This window comes from Numenius arquata, chromosome Z (assembly GCF_964106895.1).
Source record: "Numenius arquata chromosome Z, bNumArq3.hap1.1, whole genome shotgun sequence".
Classification (NCBI taxonomy): Eukaryota; Metazoa; Chordata; class Aves; order Charadriiformes; family Scolopacidae; genus Numenius; species Numenius arquata.
Genome location: NC_133616.1, coordinates 64,114,938 through 64,142,802, shown reverse-complemented (window position 1 = coordinate 64,142,802; position 27,865 = coordinate 64,114,938). Strand labels below are relative to the sequence as shown.

Below are 27,865 nucleotides of genomic sequence, written 5' to 3'. Positions count from 1 at the left end.
GGAAGCAAACCCAATTATTTATACTTAGTTTACAGAATGAACCTTAAGAAAAGCATGGATGAAGAAAGATTAAACATTCATTGAGAGGACAGAAAGACAGGAACAGCAACAATAAGGAACTAATTAAATACTCTCTTTGATATGTAAATGAAAGAGCCAGGTAGGCCAAAAGAGCGGTGGAGAGAAAAACTGTGAGGAAGACAGCAGGGAATCCAGAAGAAGGGATATAGAAATGCTTGAAGTCAAAGAACAAAAAAGCTTGGAAAAACAATGAATTTGGTGTTGCAAACATCCCGGAAATTCAAGACAGCACTTCAAATCGAAGATGACATTCTAGAGCAAGCAAAAATGTGAAGTGGATAAGATTCATATTCTGATCACATTTGTGTAGAATCACTTTTTTATGCTTGCATGACCATATTTATTGAAATATGCTGATTCAGTTGTTTACACTTGTACATCTAACACACGCATATCTAACAGAGTAAGTACTGATGAACACTGAACTACAGGCCTCCTAAAACACAAACTAGTGTTTAATCTTGTCTTTCCAAGCACATGTGAACATATTTGAGACAAATCTGCCTCTTTCTATGAAGAGAAGCAGGGAAGTTCCTTCCCTGCCACCAGAGATGGAGACGCCCCTTGGGAACAGCCCTATTCACCATGGTGCCAAGATGCATCCCTGCCTGCCTGCAGGGTCCAGTCACCTGGCAGAGCCCACCCCACTGTGCAACCCGAACCAGAGCTCACGGCCGCCCCACCAAAGCTGCTGCTGAAGCTCAGAGGTGGAAAAGCCTTGGGCTGTCAGGTAACAGAGCTACAAAAAATTTAGTACTGAGCAAAACCACCCTTAGTGTCACACCGCCCAGCAAGTGTGTGGAAATGGTATAATGTATTTCTTGTGACGCCTGCTCTTTTATACGCAGCAGGTAGTTGAAATTCGGCAGCTTCCACGTGATCGTCAAACACGTGTGTTTAGTAGTTTGCAGTAATCCTTGCCAACTTCCACTCAGCCTTTCCAGCATTTCTGTTCCCTCCGAGTACTGCAAGTTTTCTGGCAACACAAATCCTTCAGTTTTGCAGCCGGTTTTCAGTGTTGCCTCTCTCTACCATAGAAGTGCAGCGCTTGCTATGTTGCCTGCAGTGCTTCCATTATGCACATCTTCATCAGAGATGCGTAAGATCTTACGAGCATTCACCACATTTCTGCAGCCTGCAGTATAATTTGGGAAGACCGTGCTCTGGATTTTACTCCTTTTGGAACATTCTTAGGACTTGGAACTATGCTTTAATTTGCTACATCTGTACGAAGCCACTGAAAGCAGTGGGATACCACAGTAAAGAGAGGTAGATCGTCGACACATTTGCTCTGCACTAACTTTATTACTGGTAGGAAAAAATAAAAGAGCACAGTCCTGCTAAACTAAACACATTTGATCTGAAAATCAATGAAGAAAGAGATGGGGAATCCCAACGTGTCATTTTAGAATCAATTTTCAGAGCAGTATTAAAATTATATTGATATGCCATTTTACAGTTGACTGGAATACATGAATCTGGGGATTAATGACAAGTATGTTAGGCAGCAAGTGGAAACAATCAATCTTCTACGAAAACAAACAAGTGAACATTTCATCACAGGCAGAAAGGACTAGGCTTCAAGTTTGATTTTCCAATGAGCAACAAAACAGAGGGCCAGATCTTTCCAAATCCAGCAAGAGAAACAGCACTGGCACAGCTGCAGTGGTAAGAAAGGAATCAAACCCACCCAGCAACCCGCTATGAACCAGCGGAGGGCTCGCTCATTGCCGGGGGATGCTAGACTGGGATAGTCACCAATGGCACACACTTAAATGACTGATTGATTGACTGATTGCATGACTTGATTGGCAGTCATGCAAGACTACCAATACCTTAACCTCTCGAGCAGCACGGGCTGCTGCCTAGCAGTGAGACCTCTCCGCTAAGACTGAGGAAGGCTTGTACGTCCTTCACTGGGCAGAGCCACTCCAAGCCCTGCACGGTAACAGCTCCTAAAACTTGTCATCCAGAGTGCCAGGAGCAACACAGAAGAGGAACCAAATGGTGCAAGAAACGGGTACTTTACCAGCTCCCTGGCCCTGAAAGCAAAGTCTCTTTCTCTTTTGTTTTTCTTGGGTATGGGAATCCAGTGCGATTACTCCTGCGATTTTAAACACAAGCTGTTCTCCTCTCCAACTCCTTGTGATCAAGAAAATTTGAAATCTTACCTACTTTGACAACCTTACTTTTTCCTCCCCTACACTCTAAATGGCCTAGTTCTCCTATTTTTAGCTTTATTTCCCTGCTTCCCTCCCACATGGGCCACCCTACTCACCCTCTAGCCTTGCCTGAAATCTGAGCAGGTAACGCCTGTTTCTTGCTTCCCTTACCTCAGATTGGTTTTATGCTAATCAATCAAAACAGTTACTCTAAAATTTGCAGTATCTAGCCATCATTTAATATTGCTACTATAAATACTATTTCTTCACACTGTGGAGTTCGTTGCATTTCAGTATTAGATGAATCTAGGAACATGTCATGTAGCTTGCAAAAGGCTTGCTAAATCTATTAAGCCATCCAAAACAGTAACATTTTTTTATTACTTTATCAGTTTCCAACATCGTTTCTCTTTACTTTCTTCATGCTATGTCTGTATTTGCTTTTTAGATAATTATTTATAAAAATTGCAATATCAAAAAAAGACATCACTGTTTTTAGGGTCATTTCATTCTGCCTCTAGCTGGCTTTTACCCGAAATTCTTGCATCACATCTTACCTGTGAGCTGCATTCTGTTACATCATGTACAGCCTCAGGCAAGGCACTGGCCAACTTAAATACAAGATCTGTTCCAATGCCAGTATGTACTAAGAATTTTTTAAAATATTGGGTTCTGCATAATAAATGTTAATTTATCTAAAATTCTCTGGTTGTCATGGAGATTTTTTCTGTACATATTTACTTAATTCTTATGTAATTTCTTATATTTCATTAAAATGAAATTAAAATATTTCTATAAAATGTGAGACTGAAAATTAGGAGAAACAGGAAAAGAAAATGACATCACTCTATTCAACAGCAAAAAGGTTTCCACAAGGAACACTTTCTCAGTGAATGATTCACAGGTCTATTGGCTCATACCTGTACCGAGGTGATTCCTTGTTGCTTTGATGCATTTGTTAGTTAAAAAGTAAGGTTTCTCTCTAAATATTTTCTCTCTAAATATTTACACATTTTCCATACCACAGCATTTGTGAGTAATAAATATAAAACAAGTAGCTTTGATTCAGTTTGCTGATTCTACCTTATTTTATGACCATTGTCATAGTTCAGTGCAGACTACCTGTAACTGTCACTAGTGACTCAAACTGCCTGCCCATGATCTGAAGAAGGATAATGGGAAATACAGAACTGGGTTTGGATCTGACTCCAAGTCACACAAACTAGACATTTTTTCTTCAATACCTTGTTTAGAAATGAAATGCAGCATTGCATTCATTCAGGAAAACTATTTTCCCTCTGTTGTTATTAAGTACAAGGCAGTTTCTGATAAATGTGGTGTGCAGGAGAATTTAGATAAAGATAGCATATTTCTAATATCTCATACTAGGGCTTGTTTTCCTCTCTGTAACTTTCTTTCTACTTCCTACTCAGCGTTTCTATAGCGCCCACAGAACTAGAAAAATATCTTGTAGGAAAATCAGGAATTTCTAAGACATTAAAAGCCTGGGAAAAATGAAATAAATGGCGAAAGTTTCAGAAGCAGCAATTACCCAGGTGACTGCAGTGAAATTAGTAAGAACAGTTCAGTGCCCACCATTTTCAAAAAGACAGGTTCATCTTTCAGGAGCTTAATTTCAGTAGACATTTTTAAAAATAATAGCCTTTGTTTCTAGAGGTTGTGAAGCACACTGTGCTCATGAACTAGCAGCTCAAACTTCTCTCTCAAATGAAAGTGTCAGTGTAACTGACTGTGCGAGGCAATGCGAAAAACTGAGTTATTTCACTATTTCACAGCCCCTTTCTTGTGGGCAACAGGGAGAGGGCAAAGAGAAGGATTGCCTGCAGCTTGCAAAGGAGGCAGTGGCCTGGGGAGGGGGAAAGAGCAGCACTGAAGGCACTGATGAAGCTGCCTTGCCAAGAATCAGTGAGGCTTCCATTGGATTTCTTTGTCTAGCTAAAGGCCCGACGGTTTAAGAAAGATGTAGGAATGTAGGGGAAGTTCAACGGACAGTAACTGAGACTAGAAAACATGACCAGGGATGAAATATTGCTGGTACTGCAAAATTCACAGTCTTCTGCAGACCTCCACTGCACAAGGATTTGCTACAAAGGAGGAAGTAATCACCTTCTCTACCTGCTAGGGTCAAGGCAAACTGATTTTGGCCAAATTTGCAGAAAGTTTTTCCTAATATTGAAGTTGAATCTTATTACCAGGCTGGAGAGCCACTGGAATAGCCTACAGAATAAAATTACAGAGGTATTTAAGAAACAAACCCCAAAATCCTGGATCCCCCAAGGACAGTTGATGGTGAACAACCTGCCTGGTCCAGCCCTCCATGCCAAACCACAGCAGTAGCTGCCATGATGTTTTAAACACATTGCCCCTGAGCTCGCTTGGGCACATCGCTTACTTCCCAGTAAGAGTGAAACAAACGACCATCAAATTCTGAAACTGGGCACTGCTTGCGTAGCATACGTTGTGCTTATATCCTTCTATGTCACAATCTGGAGGAGTATTCACGTCATTGTTATTCAGTTCAGGATTATTTCAGGTTTACCTGTCCCAGTCCTCTTTGTGTGGTCTTGGCACCTCTTACAGTGTATGGATGGGTGATACATTCCTCACTCCAGCAGTTAAAGTTTGACATTGAATTGAGAAGTACATTATCTGAAAAGGATTTGCTTTTCAGGCTTTCATCAAAAAAACCCAACTTAATTATCATTTAGGACAAGCATCTGGGTGCTCTGAACATTTAAGATAACTGTACTTCGTCCTAAAACATTTTTGCTTCCCTTTATGCTCTTGTCATAATGTACAGAAAAAAAGGCAATGAGAAACAAAATGTACAAAGCACTCACATTCTAAGTGATTTTATAATTTCCAGAAAATTAGAATCGAGGCATAGCAGAAACACCATTAGTTTGCAGGTAAGTCAGAGACTTTCTGTATATGTATATGTATATGTAGCCTACAGCTATACAGGCTGTAGGTATCTATACATCAACTTGCACCTGCACAGAGCTCTTGAAACCCCTCTTCATTTCAAACAAATATGAAAGCTAAATTTGTTAATAATTGAGGAAATCAGGTAAGGCTGGATCAATTTCCTATTTCATTTAACAGGTCTCTCTCTCCTAGTTTGTCTGGCATCCAGACTACGTATGTCTATATTACAGCAGTGAGGCTGTGGCAGAAAACCAATAATAAGCATGTCAGAGATGCTCTAATCACAAGAAGTCTTGGTATTAATAATACCTAACAAACAAAAGAACTTCACGGGCTCTGATGCGTCCTACCTCCAAAAGGCTTGCCCAGTTCCCAGAGTAGGCATAGCAACATACAGGCTGGTCCCAACTAGGACATAACCACACTAACAAATCCTGCAAAGTCACCTCGAGCAACAATAAAAGAAGGCATGAGGACATTTTAAATGAAAACGTTTAAGTGAAAAGCCTTCCACAGTGGAGTTAAGAACCAGGCAAGTTTTAATGTCACATCAGTTCAGATTTAGAGTGATGGGAAGCCAGCCAGCATTATAATTGCACCGTCATCATTGCTTGAGCCATTTAGGCATTTATAAAGCTCTAAGTGTGCTCCCTCAGGCGCCTGGTGTTTCACCTAATTCTAAGTGCATGCTTGACCACACCATAAGTAGTATCCTATGCACAAACATTTACAAAAAATCATTTGTATCTCTCATCTTGAAGAGAATGTTGTAGTCGGTAGATACTGACTGACTTAGAGTAATTCTGTCCAGTGACAGAAAATAAGGCGCTGACCACAAAGAAGTGTAAAGGCATTATTACAACTATGTACAGGAAGGAAATATCAAATTACATTGACTACAAATGAGCATTAACACACACTTCTTAAATTACTGGTTCTTATCATTACTGCAGCTGAAATCAAAAGACACTAAATGAGCTATTACAACATCAAAGAGCACTTTCACAAGAGCTAATTGTGTGATGCCTTCCGATTTCAGAGAATAGGGTGTAGTTGGCATACTCAAGTCAGACCTCTTTGGTTTTTTTTGCCAGTCCTGAGTCAGGGGACTCTAACTTGCTCCTGTGAAACAGAGTCCAAAGGACTGCCCTGACCCTGTTCAGAAGACAGTCTGCCACCACATAATAAGACCAGAGCTCAGAAACAAATAAAAGATGCTACTCTGCCACTAATTTATAAAAAACCCTTTTATAAAAAACCCTTATAAAAAACTCTGCCACTTTAGCGATCAATTAGTTCCTTGAATCTTTTTGGTGTCCCTAGGCAATTCTAATTTCTGTAAGCATAAATAAGGTGTGATTCAGCTGAAAGGCAATAGATATGAATAAAATCTGAATGGAAAAGACCAACTTCAAAAAAAGTTAGCCCATAAGAGACAGATATCAGACTTCACTGCACTGCAAGACCCATTACTGCCTGTAACAATAAAGAGGTTAATTGTTAGAAGCAAAGTCAAATCAACAAAGTGGCCAAGAATCTCACAAAATACACCATGCGACAGGAAAGAAGTCAAAGTTAACAGCACCAAGAAACTGCCCTTAAGTAAAGAGTGATGCAGGGACAGAGTGCAAAAGGAAGAGGCAAGAGAAAAGTATAACTGAACCAAGCTTAAGAAGAATCATCATTATTCTAAAAGGGAAGAACTATAAAGAAAATTGAAAAGGTAATAATCAAAGGGGTTAACACAAAAAAGTGAGGCCATTGGCTACTTATATAATCAAATTTTTTAATAGTTGAAGGTTTATTGATTATTAATAAAAATGTGTTAAAAAACCCAAATAGTTTTACAAATAATTTGCCTATATAAATGAGACAAGTCTATTTTTTTTTCCCAGGAAATCTACATCAATTTTTGTGGTGTCATTTCATTGTACATTCTCTTATGGTCACTGCATTTAAACTCTTTTTTCCACTGTCATCTTCAATTCATATTAAAATGGTTAATTCCATTTATTTGAGCTCAAACTCAGTCCCATTTATCTGAAAGCACCTAGAGGGTTAATTCCATCAACTCTGCCTGTAGCTTTCTCTTAGCTTTTAGGTAAATGGAGAAAAGCTGAAATGTGGAAAAGCTTTCTGATTATAAATCTGCCTTTTAAAAGTATCCACATAAGGTTTATTACTTTCTGTATGCACAAGATGATGTCATCCAAAAACCTAATAAAACCAAATTTCATTATGTCTTTCCATCACTCAATCTTCTCTTGTAAAAGATGTGTCTATGGTCTGAACTATAGCTCTGCAATGCTCTTTGTAACAAGACGAGGTAAGAAGGAAGATGTGAGGGAGATGAAAGCTGACCTTTGCCTGCCACTCCTGAAATTTCCTATCCACACGTGTAATGGAAACACAGTCCTCTAAAGACCGTTCAAATGTCAGAGTGATCTCTCTGCCATGTATTTGTACTGCTCTGCTGATTTTGGGTTTTTGTTTTTCAGCTAGCTCCTGCCCTGGTGAGGACCAGTATGACAGCAGCCTGCTCTCGGTGTCGTGGCAGTGTAGGGAACATGGCCACCGCTGTTGGGACACTGCTGCTGGGACACTCAGAGCCGTAGCAAAGGATCGTCCCTCAGGACTCTGTCAAAACACCGCTGGTTTAATGCACTTCAACCATGCATGTCACAGATTCATAGGATGGTTTAGGTTGGAAGGGACCTTAAAGATCATCGAGTTCCAACCCCCCTGCCACAGGCAGGGACACCTGCCACTAGAGCAGGTTGCTCAAAGCCCCATCCAGCCTGGTCTTGAACTCTTCCAGGGAAGGGGCATCCACAGCTTCCATGGGAAACCTGTTCCAGTGCCTCACCACCCTCATAGTGAAAATTTTCTTCCTAATACCCAATCTAGATTTACCCTCTTCAGTTTGAAGCCATTACCCCTTGTCATACGACTACCTGCCCTTGTAAAAAGTCCCTCTCCAGTCTTCTTGTAGGTCCCCTTCAGATACTGGAAGGCTGCTATAAGGTCTCCCTGGAGCCTTCTCTTCTCCAGGCTGACCAACCCCAACTCTCCCAGCCTGTCTTCATAGTAGAGGTGCTCCAGCACTTTGATCATCTTCATGGCCGTTCTCTCTTCAACCGGTCCACATCCTTTTTATGCTGAGGAATCCAAAGCTGGACATAGTACTGCAAAAGGAGTACTGAAAGAGTACATGAAAGAGGAGGGCCAAGCAAATGTCAGTCATATGTGTCTGCACTGGACTGGAGACACACCATCTGGTAAGAACTAGAATATCAGTTAATTTAGATCTATTGTAGTTTTCTCTCTGTCTTGGTTAGTTCATCCATTGGTCTGTCTTACTTCAAAAGCTCTTTGTCACTGCTCACTTACTGAGTTGGCAGAAACTGTCACGCAAGCAGGCAACAAACATTCTAATTTAAACAAACTTCTCCAATTTAATGTAGAATTGTATTTGCTGTGTTTGGGATGGCAGAATATTGTATGTCAGGGCATGTCCTACAATGTAATTTATAAAATCTGGGAAACAGATTTCTTTTAAAAAACACAACCAAAACCAACCTGATTTCAGCTATATTAATTCAGATGGCTAACTGATACTTTTGTTTAAATTTATCTCCTTTTGGGTAACACAACTGAAAAATTGTCATAATGAAAGCTTATTTTAGCAATAACATGGATGATTTGACAGAAATACCAAATATGGTGAAGGGAGTGAATAATTTTATTACCCAGAACTTAGAGTGGCATGAAACGTGCAGCACATCAACAATGCTAATAGGATTCTAGAAAACTAATCAGTTCTGGAGTATTTATAAAAACTTATCTTATTGATAAAGCAAATGTGTATGTGAAAGAACTTACTCATCTGCAGCTTAAATGCTATTCCAAATAAGAATGGACATCTGGGATGGAAAATTACTACAGCAATAGAACAGTTGGTATAAAAAGTACCAGCTTATTACCAGAATTAGCAATGAAGATGTTTAGGGTACGAACAGATGAGTTTGTGTAACAGACCTAGTCATACTATTTGCTGACAGCTAATTTGAAAGAGGCATAAGAGTAACACCTCCAGAGTAGAGAAGTTGCTCTGCTGCCTGTGAAAGATTGCCTGGTTTTCAAACTAACATAACTGTGCAGCAAGAACATTAAGGTTCTCCAAACCCTTGGAGTGGTCCCTGGCCATGCTGGCGTCCTGCTTGCCCACACACTCTCTGTACAGGGTATTGGCTTGAAGATAATTGTAGAGTGGATCTCAAGATAGGGTCACAGCTCTCCCTCCACATCGGATACAACCCCACTGCCCAGGAGATTTTCCAGGGTCATTTTGGTTTCTCCTGGGCTGGGAGTAATGCAAGTGAAGAGGAAACAGTGCGCAAGGCCTCTATATAAGTCAGGACATTTCCTTCATGCTTAGTGAAAAGATGTACGGATTAAAAAGATTAAGCATGAGAGGGGAAGTCTGCCTGAAGGCAGAAAGCTAAATTACCTTCACTAAAACTCAGAGGGCAGCCATTGTGTAGCAGGATGAAACCATTAATCACACGAGTGTTTTAGCCCAGCTGAAAGAGAGGAAAGGGAGAGCTAATGCTGATTTAGAGTGACTAGTGCAAAACATCTTGGCTGCATATTTCCATTAAATTATTTTTGGTTTAAGGTTGAAGAGTGAAGTAATACTCCTACCGCTAGCTTAACACCTGAAAATAGCTTTCTATGTTTTTTGTTTCGTTGGTTGGTTTTTTTCCAAGTTACAGATCAGAGAGAACTCTATTGCCCAAGTTTCCAGTTCTGTTTTATATGGAGAAAAGGAGGATTCTGAATTCGGAAGACCTCCTTAGCGTTAGTGCTCATTCATAGCATCACAAGGGGGCACCGCAATTCTATGAAGTGACCAAACAGCTTTGCTGCTCATCAGGCAATGTCAGACAGCTCATCCTAGTGAAACTACTGGATTAAGCATACAATTTTTGAGAACAATCAATCTGAGAGCTCAAATCCTGTAATCACTGCTGAGTAAAGATTACAGAATGTTAAAAATGTCATAATATTAAAGCCTAGTTCCACCAAATAATGCAATTCCGCATCCTGGATCCCATGGAGTCTTTTACCTTCAGTTCTTCTACCACACAGATGGTTGCTGCTCAGGAAGCAACCATTTCAGTGGCCTATTTGCTTTCCCTCTGCAAACTCTTCTTATTAAAGACTCCTGAGAGTATCCAGCATTCCTGAAAACCACCCAATCTGAAACCACCCCATGTGGATATATAAAGGGCTATGTGAAAGGTAAGGCATCTTGTGCAGGGTCCTCTCTAGCTCAGGACTGGGCACTCGCTGGTTTAACTTGCAGCACATTTCTCCTGATTGCTTTGGCTGCGTCTTCAGAGAGTATGCACCTTTCTTCTGTCAAACTAAAGATGTTACAGGAGTTGCTTTTGTTGTTATTGTTCAGAAACAGTTCATCTCAAGGTTGTAGCTATGACCATGGTACCAAAAAAACCCGTGTTTTTGTTTTCTCAAGTCAAAGATAATTTCAGACTGGGTCTTTGATGTGTATTTGTGTAACAGTCCTCTAAAATACTAAACTTAATTACAGAAGAAGGAATATCAAATAACCTGTCCTTAGTGAGCTGGAATCACCAACGCCATTGGTGGTGAATTAAATGGTTTACTCAAACCAGTATCAAATACTTTTTATATCTTCTTTTGCTCTGAGAAACAAAATCCCTACCAGTAAAATATCGCTCCAACACGATTACAGAATAATTTCACTTTATGCATATGCACCTACATCACAAGCATATGCAGCCTTATAAGCAATACCTTAAGAACTCAACAGTCATCTTGCAGAACCTTTGTAACAAAACCAGAGATTTTAAAAATACAATGAATACCGAAGAGAATTTCTTTCTTGTTACTCTGCTTAGCAATTTTGTATCTGAAATAATACTATCCTCCTGGTAGGCTGATTGGTACCTACTATATTCTATGATGACCTGTCAATGCGATTTTGCCAGTTTCTCCTGCCTTTTGTCTGCTCTAGCGCACTCTGATGCTCTGCACCTGCTGAGCACCTTCCTTCAATACTGTGTGCTCTTCAGAATTTACTGTCAATTTCCTCCATTTTCAACTCATGTATCCTTTCCATAAAAATCTCATGATAATCACATTTCCAAACACATTTTTAAACCAATTCCTGCAGACATTTACTCATGTGAATAAACCATATTCTGATGAAATAATTCCAGTAATTACTAACACAGGGATTATGTGCAGAGAAGAAATCTGGACTGTAACATCCCTGGGGAGGGTACCGAGCAAGGTGTGTACTGGCAACTTACCTGTCAAACAGTTCTCCACCTGTGACCAATTCCAGAACAAGACTGATTTCTGTGGGGGTCTCAAATATCTCCTTCAGTTTTATCTGGTGAAGATAACAAAAAGGATTCATTTTGTTTGTCTTCTTGCTGAGCATATCACATGCCTAACTTTTTATTTTTGTTTTTTTAGTTTTCATACTCCTCATACCTCAGCAACCTCTATGTAACACAGGAGTTTAAGAAGCTGCTTTCATCAGTGCTTGTCAACACCTGTCTGACAACCTTTCAGAGTAACTGAATATAAGACCTTTCTCATCCTCCAAAGGCTGACAATACCAACTTCCCCTTTCATTTACAGAACTTCTTTTGCATAGTTTCTCACTCAACTTTGTCAGAATATCAATAATTTATTTTAAAGTCAAGTATAATTTAACAGTCTTCCATAATGAGCTGCTAATGTGCTCACGAGGAGAACCTGAAGATTTAACCCAGGGCTCTCCCAAGTGTATACAGGAGAACCACAATGGCCATTTCTCAGGATGGAAAGAATTTTTAAAAAAGCAAAGGAACAAATGTGGAGTGAAAGAACAAGGCTAAACTTACAATGTTTGGATGCGAAAGGCGAAGAAGAACTCCAATTTCTGTGCGGACAATTTTCTTGTCTACCTGGTTAAAAGTGGGGAGGAAAAAAGTAAAAAAATTATTTCTATGTTCACCATAGAAACTTCTAGCTGTATCATAGGAAAATATGTATAAACAGCATTTCTACATCTCCTAGGAGAATAAGATGACATGAGACACACAAGCCAAACATCCTGTAAGGAGAGTTTTCCTTTCACATGAGACAGCTACTATAAGAGAAAAACATCTGCATCTAGCAGGATGACTACAAATGTATATGTAAGTCACACAAGAAGCAGAATATAGGCAAGACATCTGAAAAAGGTGCTACAATTCCTATTTTTTCTCAAGTTCTGCCCTTGTCTATCGCTTCTTCTGTCGATTCGGTTTATGCCAGAATAGGTTCCTATTGACACACTGTTCAGCAGCTGTACTGGGAAAAGGTTTCTGCACACAGCATGTGCGCATCAAACTACCTGTTTCCAAGCTGATGGCACAGATGACATCAAGCAGACCATTTTGAGGGGGGTTGTGTGTTGTTTTTTTTTTTTTAGTGGAGGTTTTTCTATCAAACACAGGGTTTGGTTTTGATTTTGGTGTTTTACATCACGCGGGAAATGAACAGTCATATCACATAAACCTTCAAAACAGACATAAAACTACCTTCAAATTCTTAGTGAGGAAGACACATGCTTAAAAAATGATCCCTTTCTTTATCACCTGAAAGAAGAGATGTACTTCTCAGCATTTTTTTTTCCAGTGACAACAAAATGCAAGTATCAGTCACACTGAGAACTACAGGATAGGCAGAATTTGATTCTCCCCTTGTGTCAATCAGGAATGATTCCAGGTTAGTAATGCCACAGTGCTCTGACAGTGGTATAAATGAGTGGAGAACTATAGCCCTTAGGGATTTCTTGAAACTCATTGACGTTTAACCTCTTTTAGTGGCTCTGCCAGAAAGCAAAATGAAAGAAAGAAAAAAAATAACTTTGGACAGATTCAGTGCGTGTGAGAAGCAGCAGAAAGCCAAAATCAAAGAGGAATGAAATACTGCATTACCTGAACACCTAACTGGAGGTAAAGAACATGGCCAATAACTAAATCTCCACAGGTAAATGCTTGCTCTGGAATCAAACATAGGACCTGTTAAGCTCTGTGACCATCACATGCTTTCTAAACTTCATTGCTTTTTACTCCAAATGCAAGTGTTTTTTCCTTACTCTTGCCTGCTACGTAAATACTGAGAAGCACGTTTGAAGAATGGTCTCCTGGGCAGTTTTCCTAAAATGCTGTGAGCACCAGCCTGTGGTCTTACTCAGTTTCAACATCCCCTTCCATCAGTGCAGTTTTTCAGCTCTGGGTTACTTTTGTGAGTGCAAACACACAGCCAGGGGTTCCAAAGCTCACTGCTGGGTAGCAAGGGGCTCTTGATTCAGAGAGTAATACACGTCTGGACTGTTTTCATACACTTTGCACCTTGGACAGGATCAGAAAAATTAATGTACAATATTGCATGGACAGGCATTTCCCCAGGAGAGTGGTTTAGACTGAGCCTTATCCAAAAAGCACCACTACAAACTGAACAACCTACGGTTTGCTTTCTGCAGTTTTGAAAATGTTTGCGCATCAGGCATGCCTGGCAACAAGCATGGAAGAGGCTGTCCAAAGATGCTTCCTTTTGGCACTGAGTAGTGACAACTGAGAAACTATAGAGGCCTCTTCTCATCTTGCAGGTGGCAACAAATTAGGGGAAAAAGTGAACTGAGACTCAGTTTCAGGTTCTTGCTTTCCTAGACTTTTACTCTGCAACCATAGGCAAGTCCCTCTATGATCCAGTTCCTGACCTGACACAAAACAGTAGACTTTCACCATATTTCCTCAGGTAGTGGTATGAGGAAAACATACTTAAAAATTCAAGATGCTAAGATGCAATGGCAAATACGCCACAGAGAAACGCTCAGGAGTGTTCCATATTTATAAGCATCCTGGAAAATGGCTATTGGGATAGATTTTACAACAGAAACCTGCATGTATAAGTGATAAGAATCGTTCCAGAGTAAAAGCAGCAGCATATGTAGTCATGGCATTTTATTACAGACAGCCTGTTTTATCACTTTTATTTTCGTACCTTCTCCTACACTAAATATAGAGCTATATCAACATTTATCTTGTTTCAGTGCCTTCCAACAAAATGTACCTACTTATATCAGGGCCAAACCTATTTTTAGTTTGGGCAGGATTATCAGCAATTCAACTGCTTATATTCCTGACAGAAATTATTTGATCGGATGACAGTCAGGCATTTCACTCTATAATGTATGTTGCTAGAGTAACAAGTTTTAAAACTCAGGCAATTTACCCAGAATATCCAATTACCACAAATGTTTGGGCAAATTAAGTATGTTTGGCTCCACAGTACACTTTAGTAAGCAAACCAGGAGCTGTGACTGTAGCACAGGTCAGCATCTGCATGCTGCCTTTAATCTAACAGGACAAAGTACCTGCAGCAGCAAAGACTTGAACTTGGGAGCAAGAGGCAGTAAAAGAACCCAGCGCGCTGAACTGAAACATCTACCTGTACTGCAGAGGGATGCATGGCTTCACGGTGTTACCCAAGATCACCAGACAAGCGGCAGCGTGCTGTGTGCACTTAAAACTGCAATCGTATGTCTTGTTTACGGACAGGCAGGCATAAGATTAACAGCATTAAGAGAGTATTTCACACAACCAAGGTCCAGGAAGTTAGGACAGCATTTGCAAGTATGGGTGAATGAAATTATCCACCCCTTAATTTATATTAAAGCATTTACATAAACAAGGTAATTATTCCTAGTACTTTGCTTCTCCAGTTATTTAATTGCTCTAGAATTAGGGATGTATCTATTTTATAGATATGTCTGTACAAACACTGTGTCATTGAAATTTGATACTGTGAAGTGAAGTAGCGCTAGGTCTATAATCAGTTTATTTGTGATTTATACATTTCAGACTATTTTGACAAAGGAAAGGGCTGGAAAAATCCTTAATGAAAGCTGACTTCCTTCCATCTGAGATGGTAAGGTGGACTGATGCTACAAACCCCTGAGATGTGAAAGTGTTGCCTCTATCCAAATCAAATGAAATGACATAAAATTAACTGTCACTGTAAAAAGATTAATCCAGCTGCTGCCTTGCAATATGGTACACCATCCTGAAAACACATGGCCAACAGAGGTACAGAGCCCTCAAACTTAGTAGAGAGCAAGGAGTAGAGCACACTCCTCATCCTGCAAGTCCAGTCTCTGCTGCCCTCCTTCCCCAGGGCACTGTGGACATGGAGAGGCACATCTGACCAGGTGTGTGACCACCATGCAAGTTGGGTGGCAATACTGTGCCCAGGCAAGTGGTGTGAAGCAGTCTATGCAAACAGCTCTCAAGGAGCTTCACAGCACTACCCACCTCAGGGAGAATGTTCACCCCAGCCCTGCATAGCTGCACTGACTCACATGAACATCTCTAATTTGAGCAATGAATGCTTTATTGAACCAACAGGTCCGGCTCTGAGCATGTATTTCTCTGCACTTAGAGGGAACATGCTGCAAATCGTTATTGGCTTGCTACCACACTCTATTAAAAAGTGCTTCCAAGAAACAATTTTTATGTTCATCTCAGATAAAGTAACTGCTCTGCAGCCTAACCCCTTCTGTATTTTATGAAGTGAATTGCTAATTACCATTTATAACTTTGCCATTATTTTGTCTTCTCGCAGTTAATCTGAAATATTAAAACCTATACAGATACAAACTACCTGCAAGCAGAGCTGCCAATTCCCTACTAGTCTAAAAGGTCTGTTCCCAATTGTCGCAACTACACACAGGGCTGCTGGATTATTCAGGTCCTCTTAAAAGGTTTCAAGAAAAAAGGAAATTAACTTGAATTTAAAGCTTGAATTTATATAAATCTTCACAAGAAGAAGATTCAAAGTACTTATTTTCTATACAGTTTTAGGTTTTTCTTTTTAATTTCAGAACGTCCTGGGTAGCAGGAATTCCAGTTTCTGCCTAGCTGAAACATAGAATATCTTCTCAGAAAGTCTTTTAGTCGACTTCCAAGATTAAGACTCTCTAAAGAAGACTTCTGAATGCGCTTTTTCGTCTTTGTAAAGCTGGGTAGTATCACTGAAATCATGCATCTGAGCTGGTCTACGTATCAATACAGGATACAATACAAGATCAGTCTTCACCACAAGTGATAAAGAATCTTGGGGTATACAAAAAGTGATATGACAGAAAAATCACAGAACAAATGAAAATAGATGCTTTATGTATGACCCAGTCTATCTCTCCGAGTTACTCTGGTGCAATTCAGTAATCACCATAGCAGTGGACAGTGGGTAAAAGCAGAATTAAAAAAAGCTGACCCTTCTGAATGAAAGGATACTTCTTCCAACAAGGGCATTTATTTAACACCTGCTTCAGGTGATTTGATTCTTTGCATGACCTTTTTTTTTTTTAAAAAATGAGAATAAGAGTTTCTCAAGTAAAGAATTCCTCCTATGTTTTAGGGGCTGTTCTTGCTGGGACATTGCTTGACCTTCTCAGCAAGGTCAGCAGCTCTCTCTTTGTAAGGGAGCAACTTTGTACTCCCAACAGACCAATATTATCTTCTCTCTTTTTTTTTTTTTTTTTTAGGAGAAAAGGTTAAAAATCATCTTTTTTTGTGTTTTAAGCTTAGCAGACTATTCTGGCTCTTTCTCCATTCAGGCTGAACATGAGGTCCCTGAAGAACACATCAAACAATACAATAAAGCACAGCAGTAATTGCACAGCCCTGCGGTGTCTTCCATAAACTCAGCAGGGAGTTTTCACTCTGTAGGTTACTGAGAATTTTTATTTTGAGCCTCCATAAGTAAACTTGTATTACTAATGCAAAGAAAATAGACTATTCATTATTAGAGCAATTTTCTGTGCACATGTCCACACTTCCAATTTGCAGCTATAACTCTTCAATTGATGCATACTCTTCAGACTGAACACACTAGAGCGTGGCATAACTACCAGTTACATCAATGTGCCTGCATTTGTCCTGTTGTGTGCCTAAAACTCCGCCTGTACATGCAAACCTGCTGGCTGCAAATGCAGATTAGCTGGGCTTGTATAAGCATGTGCTTCTAAAAAATGAAAGAGAAATGCAGTATCTGCATATGATCGTACTGTTAATCTGTTAAATGTAAACTGTTCCATCAAAAATGCAACACTTCTGTGTCTGAAAAAGCACAGTACATTTGCAGGCGAACCATCAGATGGATAGAGATGATTTGTAGGGTTCTATAGACTTCAGCACAGTAAATCACATACTGATGCATCTGATTAACGGGCCCTTCATATTATATTATATGATTTCAATGGTAAAGCTGACCAGATACAGGTAATATTCCCCAAAGACACACAAGCCTTTGTGAATGGTACTCTTGCTCACCCACATCAACTTGGTGGCATCACCAAAGAGCAAGGGATGGGTCCAGATGCAGTTATATCTTACACAGTACTGGTCATTCGCAATAATACATTTTATGTCTAAGTTCAAAACAAGTTATACATTCATTAGAAGAGGCCTTATTATATGCTGTGGTCTAACTATCTGATTAATTTGGTTGTTATTTCTGTTCCTGACTCATTTATACACAGATTTCTGCAAATATGTTTCATAATTGTTGAATGGTTTATGCAAACAAATTTCAGGCTATTAGGTATTCATGAACTGCTCATTTCAGCTATTCACTATTTATAGTGAATAAATCTGGCTGGAGGAGGACACTTTTAAGATTCAAGAACAATGTCTAAATTAAAAGATAAGTACTTTTTTTTTTTTTAGTTCAAAATGATCGCATTTATAGCATTATTTAGAAAATGTACTTGCCATTTTCTTGCCCATTCTTGCTTTTCACCTATAAAATTACAAATCAAAAAATGTCCTCTCTTCTCAGTGAAAATTCATTAATCCAGCTTTTATTCTAAGTGATGTAACCAATTTTAGACATCTGGCATTCTGTAAAATGTTTCACATTCCCACCATACCTCTGAATAAATAAATTGCCATGTAACAGTAGTCCCTTAGAAAACGAGAGCTATTAGGGGATAGGACATTTCCTATCATCCTGTACAACATTTTATCTTAAAGCTACTCGAATTTCTTAGGAGTCCTCAGCTGGATGGTAAAGATCTGGAATACATTATGTCTACTTATATTATTAGCCACGTGCAATGCTTGCTGCTATTTAAGAAATTGCACATAAATAGTATGCTAGTGTACCCAAGCTTCTCTGAATCAACTCACACTTACAAGTGCATGCGAACCTTCACTGTTACCCAGTGGAGGTTTGATGCATGAGGGCTACCATTAATATGCAAATCTCCATCACAGATATCAAATTATTCTATGTAATCAATGTACTGGTTTTGGCTGGGATAGAATTATCTTTCTTCACAGTAACTTGTATGGGGCTGAGTTTTGGATATGTGACGAAAACGTTGTTGATAACACAGGGTTGTTTTAGCTGTGGCTGGGCAGTGCTTACACAGCATCAGAGCCTTTTCTGCTTCTCATGCTGCCCCAGGCTAGGGGTGCACAAGAAGTTGGGACGGGACACCGCCGGGACAGATGACCCCAGCTGACCACAGGGATATCCCATGCCATGTAGCATGGTGCTCAACAAAAAAAGTTGGGGGAAGAAGGAAAGGGGGGACGTTCAGAGTGATGGCATTTGTCTTCCCAAGTAACTGTTATGCATGATGGAGCCCTGCTTTCCTGGAGATGGCTGAACACCTGCCTGCCGAGGGGAAGCAGTGAATGAATGTGAGTACTGTGTGCAGGTCTGGAGCCCTCAATATAGAAAGGACATGGACCTGATGGAGCGGGTCCAGAGGAGGGCCACCAAAATGATCAGGGGGCTGGAGCACCTCTCCTATGAGGACAGACTGAGGGAGCTGGGGTTGTTCAGCCTGGAGAAGAGGAGGCTCCGGGGAGACCTCATAGCGGCCTTCCAGTACCTGAGGGGGGCCTACAGGAAGGCTGGGGAGGGTCTGTTTACAAAGGCCTGCAGCGACAGGACGAGGGGCAATGGTTTTAAGCTGGAGAAGGGGAGATTTAGATTGGATATTAGGAAGAAGTTCTTTACCATGAGGGTGGTGGAACACTGGAACAGGTTGCCCAGGGAGGTGGTTGAGGCCCCTTCCCTTGAGATATTCAAGGTGAAGCTCAACAAGGCCCTGGGCAACCTGGTCTAGTTGGGGGTGTCCCTGCTGACTGCAGGGAGGTCGGACTAGATGACCTTTGGAGGTCCCTTCCGGCCTGGACCAATCTATGAATCTATGAATTCCTTGGTTTGCTTCTCTTGTGCATTTACCTGTGAAACTGTTTTTATCTCAGCCCACGAGTTTTCTACCGTTACCCTTCTGTTACTCTCCCCCATCCCACTGAGGGGGAGTGAGCAAGCAGCTGCGTGGGGCTCTGCTGCTGGCCAGGGTTAAACCACGACAAAGCAATAACAGATGATGATTGGGGAAGGCCTCGTTGTGAGTCTGATGATCAAATGAGACTATTTTGTTCAAAACATTTCAGATGGGATGAAGCCAGGACAACATCAGGTCCAGATTTTTTCTCATGAACTACCCTGAATCTCTGGACCTGCTGCTTAAATGACACCTGCACTAGGAGACGTGTAATCTCCTGATGCTAGGGAACTCTTCTGGTAGGTAAGCCCCAAGCACTGACAATGAGGGGTCCTGAAGTCACTTCAGTGTTGCTTGGTAGTACATAGAAGCTGTAACTCTACACTTACAAGAACCATATAAATGACCCTATGCCCCCAAACTGGTTCAAATTCACAGGCTGTATACTTTATAATCTGAGTAACACAGTAAAAGCAAAGCAGGGGAGGAATCCCATGCAGAAACTTTTTAGGGACTGAAAATGAAGAATATTTGATACAGTTGAAAGAGAATACAGAGAAGCATGTAGAGATGGTGAGATGGCTAAGAGAGGTAGGCAGACCTGTGAAAGCAAGGCCGTGTAACTAATTTAGAGAGATTGCTTCATAGATTAGAAACTGTGATTTCCTGTTAACGCTACGTGTTAACAAATAACATTAGAAATTACAGGACTGGTTTTGTCCCTACAGCTCTCCAGTCCCTGCGGAGAATGTCTCAACTACATTAATGGCAGCACGTTAACTTTCCTCCTCTGCCAGGATCTAGGAGCTGTGCTGGATAAAAAGGACAAGTGACTGAGCAGGCTGAGAGCAGCAGGAACATACAGCAAGTTCCGTCCCCAACAGATCACCCCAACCTGTGAATTCTGCACACAAGAGCCACAGGGTGCCTTCCATGCTTGATTCTGTGTTCCCTGACACTACATACTACTTAGGAGTAAATGGAGGAGATGCTGAAAGGCAGCAATTGTGAGTTATGTGAACTTGAACCTGAACAGGTGAATATTTGAATTTCATAAGACTTGTCTACGTCTCCCTTTATGGCCACTGAATTCACATGCAGATTTGGCAAATAACACACAGTCAGACCTAAAAACCACCTCTGATGCATAAGTGCGATTTTGGGTGCAATTTTGGTACCTAAAAAACCCCACAGCCCCTGAAGACCCCATCGGTTCTACATTACTGCAGGGAACATCTGTGGCCACTTCAGCTTGTAGTGAAGTCTAGCTACTCAGTGATGAGAAACTATCTGGGACCTTCAACCTAAGTTTTTTGAGGTCCTTATTACAACCGCAATACTCTGACCATACTCTCATACATTTTGGGATGAGCAAGCTCTGTATGAACCTCAGTGGTAATAAAGCTGTCTCTCTTTAAATACATTTCACATATCCACTTCATGTGAGGAAGAAGACCTGGCTTATAACACACAAGTTCTTAGGTGACATAATACACTCAAGTTAAAAGGCAATACCGTAGTGTGTGTCTGCTATAGGCCACTTGACCAGGAAGAACAAGTGGATGAGGCCCTCTACAGTCAGATAGGAGCAGCCTTACATTTGCAGGCCCTGGTCCTCATGGGGAACTTCAACCACTCTGGTATCTGCTGGAAGGACAACACAGCAGGACACAAGCAATCCAGGAGGTACCTGGAGTGCACTGATAATAACTTCCTCCTCCAAGTGACAGAGGAGCCAGTGAGGAGAGGTGCTCTGCTGGACCTTATACTCACCAACAGGGAGGGGTTCATTGGGGATGTGAAGGTCAAAGGCAGCCTTGGCTGCATTGACCATGAGATGGTGGAGTTCAGGCTCCTGAAGGGGAGTCTGAGCAACTAGTTTATATTCAAGGATCACGTCCTTCAATCTCAAGAGCAGACCATCCCAGTGTGTAGGAAGACAGGCAAAAATGCTAGGAGGCCTGTGTGGATAAACAAGGAGCTCCTGGCCTAATTCAAACACAAAAGGGAAGCATACAGAGCATGGAAGTAAGGACGGATAACCTGGAAGGAATACAGAAACATTGTCCGAGCATCCAGGGATGAAGTTAGGAACACTAAAGCCCAAATGGAATTGAATCTGGCCAGGGATGTCAAAGGCAACAAGAAAGGCTTCTATATGTAGACAGGTGAACAAAGGGGGGCTAAGGCCTGCTGCTGAATGAGGCAGGGGTCCTGGTGACACAGGCTGAGATACTGAATGCCTTCTTACCTCAGTCTTTAGTAGCAAGACCTTCAGGAATCCCAGGTCCTGGAGACCAGGGGAAAAGGCTGGAGCAAGGACCGGGGCAAGGAAGACGTAGCCTTGGTGGAAGACGATCAGGTCAGGGATGACTTAAGCAAACTGAGCATACATAAGTCCATGGGCCCTGATGGGATGCACCCATGATTGCTGAGGGAGCTGGCAGATGCCATTATATGGCCACTCTCAATCTTTGATCGATCACGGTGACTGGGAGAAGTGCCTAAAGACTGGAGGAAAGCAAATGTCACTCATGGGCAAGAAGGAGCACCAAGGGATCTACAGACCAGTCAGCTTCTGCTCAATCCCTGGGAAGGTGATGGGGCAGCTAATCCTGAAAACTATTTCCAGGCACACGAAGGACAAGTCAGTCATCAGGAGTATTCACCAAGGGTAAGGCATGCTTGACCAACTTGAGAAACTTCTACAGTGAAATGACTGACTTCATAGACGAGGGGAGAGCAGTGGACATTGTCTAGCTGGATTTCATTAAGGCCTTTGACACTGTTTCCCATAAGATCCCCATAGACAAGCTGTTGAAGTACGGGCTGGATGAGAAGAAAGTAAAGTGGCCAGGCCTAAAGGGTCATCACCAGTGACATAAGGTCCAGCCAGAGGTCAGTAACTAGTTGTGTGCCCCAAGGATCAATACTGGGTCCAATCCTGCCTATCATCTTCTTAAAGGATCTGAATGATGGGGCAGAGTGCACCCTCAGCAAGTTTGCAGATGACACCAAACTGTGAGGAGGGGCTCATATGCCAAAGGGTTGTGCTGCCATTCAGAGCGACCCGGACAGGCTGGAGAAATGCACTGACAGGAATCTCATGCAGTTCCAACAAGGGGAAGTGCAAAGTCCTGCACCTGGGGAGGAACAACCCCAGGCACTAGCACATGCTGGAAAGCACCTTTGCAGAAAAGGCCTTGGTAGACACCAAGTTGAACATTAGCCAGCACTGTGCTCTCGCGGCAAAGAAGGCCAATGGTATCCGGGACTGCATTAAGACAAGTGTTGTCAGCAGGTCAGAGGAGGTGATCCTTCCCCTCTACTCAGCACTGGTGAGGCCACACCTGGTCTACTGCATGCAGTTCTGGGCTCCCCAACACAAGAGGACAAGGACATACTGAATAGAGTCCAATGAAGGGCCATGAAGATGATGAAGGGACTGGAGTGTGCCTCCTATGAGGAAAGACTGAGAGACCTGGGTCTGTTTAGCCTGGAGAAGAGAAGGCAGATGGTACCTGTGAAGTAAAGCATGCAGGAGGTAGTTATTGATGTGCTATGAACTGTGGTACTAATTGCCTGGATACAAATACTTTACAGATCTAGCTTCTACTCTCAGTTCCTCATGTGTTCCTTATCCCTAAAACATGGAAATGCTAATGTGTTTTCTCACTGTGGTGTTGCAGTTGTAACACAGTAATGGCCCAAAAAGAAAAACAGAAATAAGTTATAATGGTGAAATGAATATTTTCCTGAAATGAATTTGCCTAGAGTTCTGATTTATAGATTTTTGGCTTCTCATTTGTAGAAATTTGGGCTCTCATCTGCCGGTATCGTGACTTTTCCCACAAATTCTTGAAAGCCATGTCACAGAGTTCTTCTGACTTTGTATTTTTTCATATTTTTACATTGAAATCCTATACCTACTATGTTTGTCACTCAGTCCAGAAACCTACAATTATTATTATATTTCTTCTTATAGCACTATTTTTTGTCAGTGTACAAAGAGTCAAAACCTGTATTAGCGTTATGTATCTTGCAGGCAAAATCTGAATTTCTACAGGCTGACATTCAGTCCTGAGAGTACTGTTTAGGGATCCTCAGAAGTTAGGATATCCTGTAATCATTGCAATTCTAAAATAAATTTGACATCAGAATTCTCTCAAAAAAAACTGTAAATGAAAATGACTTGAATACCGTAGGACTAAAATACAAACCATCTTATTTATGCTATTTCTTATTAGTTATGGAAATGCTTCCAGCTGGTTTCAACTGTCTCTACTGAAAACATGCCCAGCTGGAGTTTCAAATACATGTTTATTCAATGTATTTAAAGTATAATGGAATAGCTTGTTGGAATCAAACAGTAGTATTCGAAGGCTGCTTAAAACAAAGGGGGAGGAATAACAAAGAAAGTGGGGCATTTTTTCTACATTTGTAGGAAAACATGCTATCAGTTATTTTTTATTTATTCAGTTTGGGGTTGTTTTGGGATGTTTGGGGCGGGGTGCCTTCTTTTTTTTTTTCTTAAGGAAGCCCTTCTTAAGTGATTCGACAGAGAACAAGTTTAGTATGGCAAAAATTTGGGTTGATCCTCATCCGTACACAGTAGTCTTGCAGCCATCAAGTGCCACAATATTCAGATTAGAAAGTTGTACTGAACCTCAGTCTTAAGAGATGCTCTGATAGGTGACACATCTCATGGAGATCAGACAGTGATGCTGGCTTCATGATTTCTCAAAGAAGCTTCTGGAACTGGAACCCACAGGCTGTGCCCCTTACACAGTTGCTGTGCTAGTTTCCACTTTTGCTTTTCCATTCCTTCCTACGTGTGGTCAGTCTTTCTCTTAAAGGACATAAGACAAAAGGAAACCACCTCAGCTAAAGAGGATGTATTTTATCTCAAAGTACACCATTGCACCATCGTAACCAGTTTGACAAGGGAGTACATGCTGATTACGGAGCTCTTGGTAAAATAAATCGTCTCTCTTATAGATCTCAGTTAGATTTGCCTCTCTAAGGGGCTACAGAGAACTCAGCTTCAGGCCAGAGTAATAAACCTGGGATGCTACATTTTAAATTGTACACTGTTCCAGTTTTATTCCAACAGCTGAACTGCCAGAGCTGGAGAAAATACTGTGGTTTCTTATCTTTTCTCCCTTCTCTTTATTTTTTCGTCCATGCAGCCAGTTTTCCCTTAATTCTTTTTTCGACAGCAAAGAACCAAGCTCAGTCTCTCTCCCCCAAAACAAGTTAACTGTCACAACTGTGATAACTGGATCGCAACATAGACTTCTTGAAAACAACAACTTCCTAAAATGCAGAGGGAGAAGGCTTTCAGATATCCCCAGCACAAGCCTCACAGACCATCCATCTATGCAGAAGCTCTGCCTTCCCTGCAGTACAGCTCCACCAAAGGCACATCTCCAGATTTCTTTAACAGGCTGTAAATAATGAAGGGTTTCTAAAGAGGTGGGCTATAATCTCAGGATAGCTCAATACTTACCTCTGCACCTCCACTCAGCCCTTTTGCAGGGTTGCACCTTTGCTTTAGGCATTAAATATGTCCTCACACAGCAGTACATTTCATTCCTATTCCCTGTCTTGCCTCTCTACATTTATATACCCCGCAGACACACAAAGCTCCTCTAGGCTTGCTTAAAGCCATGGGGAAGACAAATCACTGCAGGCAGGAAGGGAGCAAAATGTACATGAATGGGTTAGTGGAAGAAAATGTGCAGCTCAAATCGTTTCTCTAAAGTTCCTATTAAGTTATTCAAAGCTACATGTGTGTCGTTTGTTTCTTTTTTACTGAATTAATAATCTAAGGGATATTATTTAGTTTCTCAGAACTACTTGTTCAACAATGCAAAGTATACAGTAGGTTGAACCTCCTTGAACTGCTTAACAATAAATTGAGCTTGATATTTCCCTCCTTTTACTAGGTAATTTTTGTATTTCAGAAAAATAAAACCAGAAATGTGAACACCAGAAATCAGTGTTAGCCAATAAATAAAATGGAGTAAGGAAAACCAAGATACAATACAAACTCTCTGATCTTAACTTCTTAACCCAAGGTATGACTTACTCTGGAAGAACACGGCAATTCAATCTAAATGGCGACAGGTAAAAAATATTGTCCTGTGTTAAGTGGTTTTTACAAATCACCTGCACTACAATGTGATGTAATACAATACATTCTAATGCAGATGACATGTTAAATACCTTTATGTATACAGGACAGGCTTTTTTGAATTGCAGAATTGGATTTTTTTCTTTTCTGAAGGATGTCCTGTTAATACAGACAAAAAACACTTTTTGCTCTCCAAGGACTAAAAGCTATTTTTCAGTAAAATTTCCACTTCCACTAACTGGTGTTTAGTTTCATACCTTCTAAAGCGAAAAAAACTTTGGTATCTTACTGCAAAAAAAAAAAATCCTTTCAGTTCTCTCTTCTTTTGTAGGGCATTTATGTAAAATGAACTTTCTTGTTCTTCTTTAGACATTTGATGGACTTAAGTTTTACTGAAAAGCCCTTTCTTCTGAAAAGCAGTGAGTCAGACTGTGGAACCCAGATTCCCCTTACATATGAGGGAAAACTGGATATAAGCAGTGGAAAACTCAAAGCCTTACTACTGTATTTCTTTATTCAGAAGAATTTTGACTGAAATATTTTTTTCATCTTTCAGAAGAAACATAACAATGTGAAGAGCGCATGAATGAGATGATGACAAGGATGACTAAAAATGAGCAAACCAGAAAAAATAAAGTAATCTACATATATAATAGCTAGTACTGCAGATGGAGTGGTAATTAAGAAATTACCATTTCCCAATAATTACCAAGCAATGGCATGCGTAGTGTGTGTATGTGTGTGTGAATGAATAACAGAAGAGAATGTGTGAACTAGTTGATAAAAATATACCTTTTTAATGGTGAGTACTCATGTGCAGTTGACTGTTTTCACATAGACTTACATATGACATTATTCTTTTTTCCTTTTTGAAATTTTTTTTAAAAGTTACATCATCACAAATTAATACAATGTGTTAATTAATAACAGCTTTGTGAGGAAAAAAATTACCTCAAATATAGATAAATATGTAAATATATTTCGAACATTTGCAATATGGAGAAAAAAGAATACTGTCATAGCACTTCAGACAAATTGGAGTATTATGTCAGGTTCCCCTTTTCTGCGTGGACCAGGTATGTCTCCTAAACTTCAGCACTCTCAGATGTCAGTCCAATAAGAGTACAGACAATCATTGCACCACAGGATAGAGATATATGTGTATATGTATAGTCTTATTGTAAAGCCTACAGAGAAAAAGGCATATGGAGGCAGGAGGCACTCAAATTGTAAATCCTGTAAGGCCACACGGCAGCAAACTGGAAATTTTCATTTTATAGCTACAAACATACATTTTTGGGTTTTTTTTCCCCCCAAATTTCAATAAAAGACTGATTTACTAATTCTGACTATCTCCAAGTGTGATGCACAGTCCCCACCCCCCATGGCACCTGCCTTCTCAGTCAATTGGGCAGGCTCAACCAAAAGCAGCACTCCTCTAAGAAAACAGACCAAATACTTAATACCACCAATTCACTGCAACACAAACTGGGAAACTCAGCCAACTATATGCCCTGTATAGTTAGGAACATATATATTTTATAATATATACACAAGTATATGTTATACTGTGTGTATATATATACATATATATGTATATATATGCAAACATGAACAAAATTAAGGCTTTTTATATATGCCTTTATAGACCTCTTTAATCTCCTTTAGACTCTAACTCTAGATATCTAACCGCACTTACCCAGGAGGGAAGCCTGTTACCTTTACATTTGCTCACAATCCTCTCGGCTCCACAGATATAAACTATTTGTTGTTCTCAAATTGACTAACTGATTAATACAATTAGACTAATCCCAGCACAACTACTTTCAGCATAAGTGTTGCTTGAAAACTCTGTTTCTGATCTGAGAAAAAGTTCATGTGCCTGAACGTTTGTCTGATTTTGAACACCAACCAGTCTGCAAGAAGAATGCTGCTTCATAAATACTGATTTTGACGTGCTGAGAAAGTATTAGTTAAACATCAAAAACCCAGTGAGGGAGGATGCCCACACATGAAAAAAATGAAATAAAAATGCAAATTCTCCAAAATAATCTCTGTACCTGCACGCCCCATTGACTGAGACACAGAAGGCCTAATACTTCATAATACTTAATCACTCTTAGGGGACACTACCTATCAATTAAA

At 40.5% G+C, this 27,865-nt stretch overlaps 1 protein-coding gene across 1 annotated transcript in view; it reads right to left on the bottom strand.

The window, feature by feature from the left end:
* Nucleotides 1-27,865, bottom strand: part of CAMK4 (calcium/calmodulin dependent protein kinase IV) — a 169,406-nt gene that overhangs the window by 65,390 nt on the left and 76,151 nt on the right. The window contains exons 3-4 of the mRNA XM_074166544.1: nucleotides 12,134-12,196; nucleotides 11,552-11,634 (exon numbers count right to left, since the gene is read on the bottom strand). Of these exons, the coding sequence (XP_074022645.1) occupies nucleotides 11,552-11,634; nucleotides 12,134-12,196 (146 nt within the window). The remainder of the gene's footprint in view (nucleotides 1-11,551; nucleotides 11,635-12,133; nucleotides 12,197-27,865) is intronic.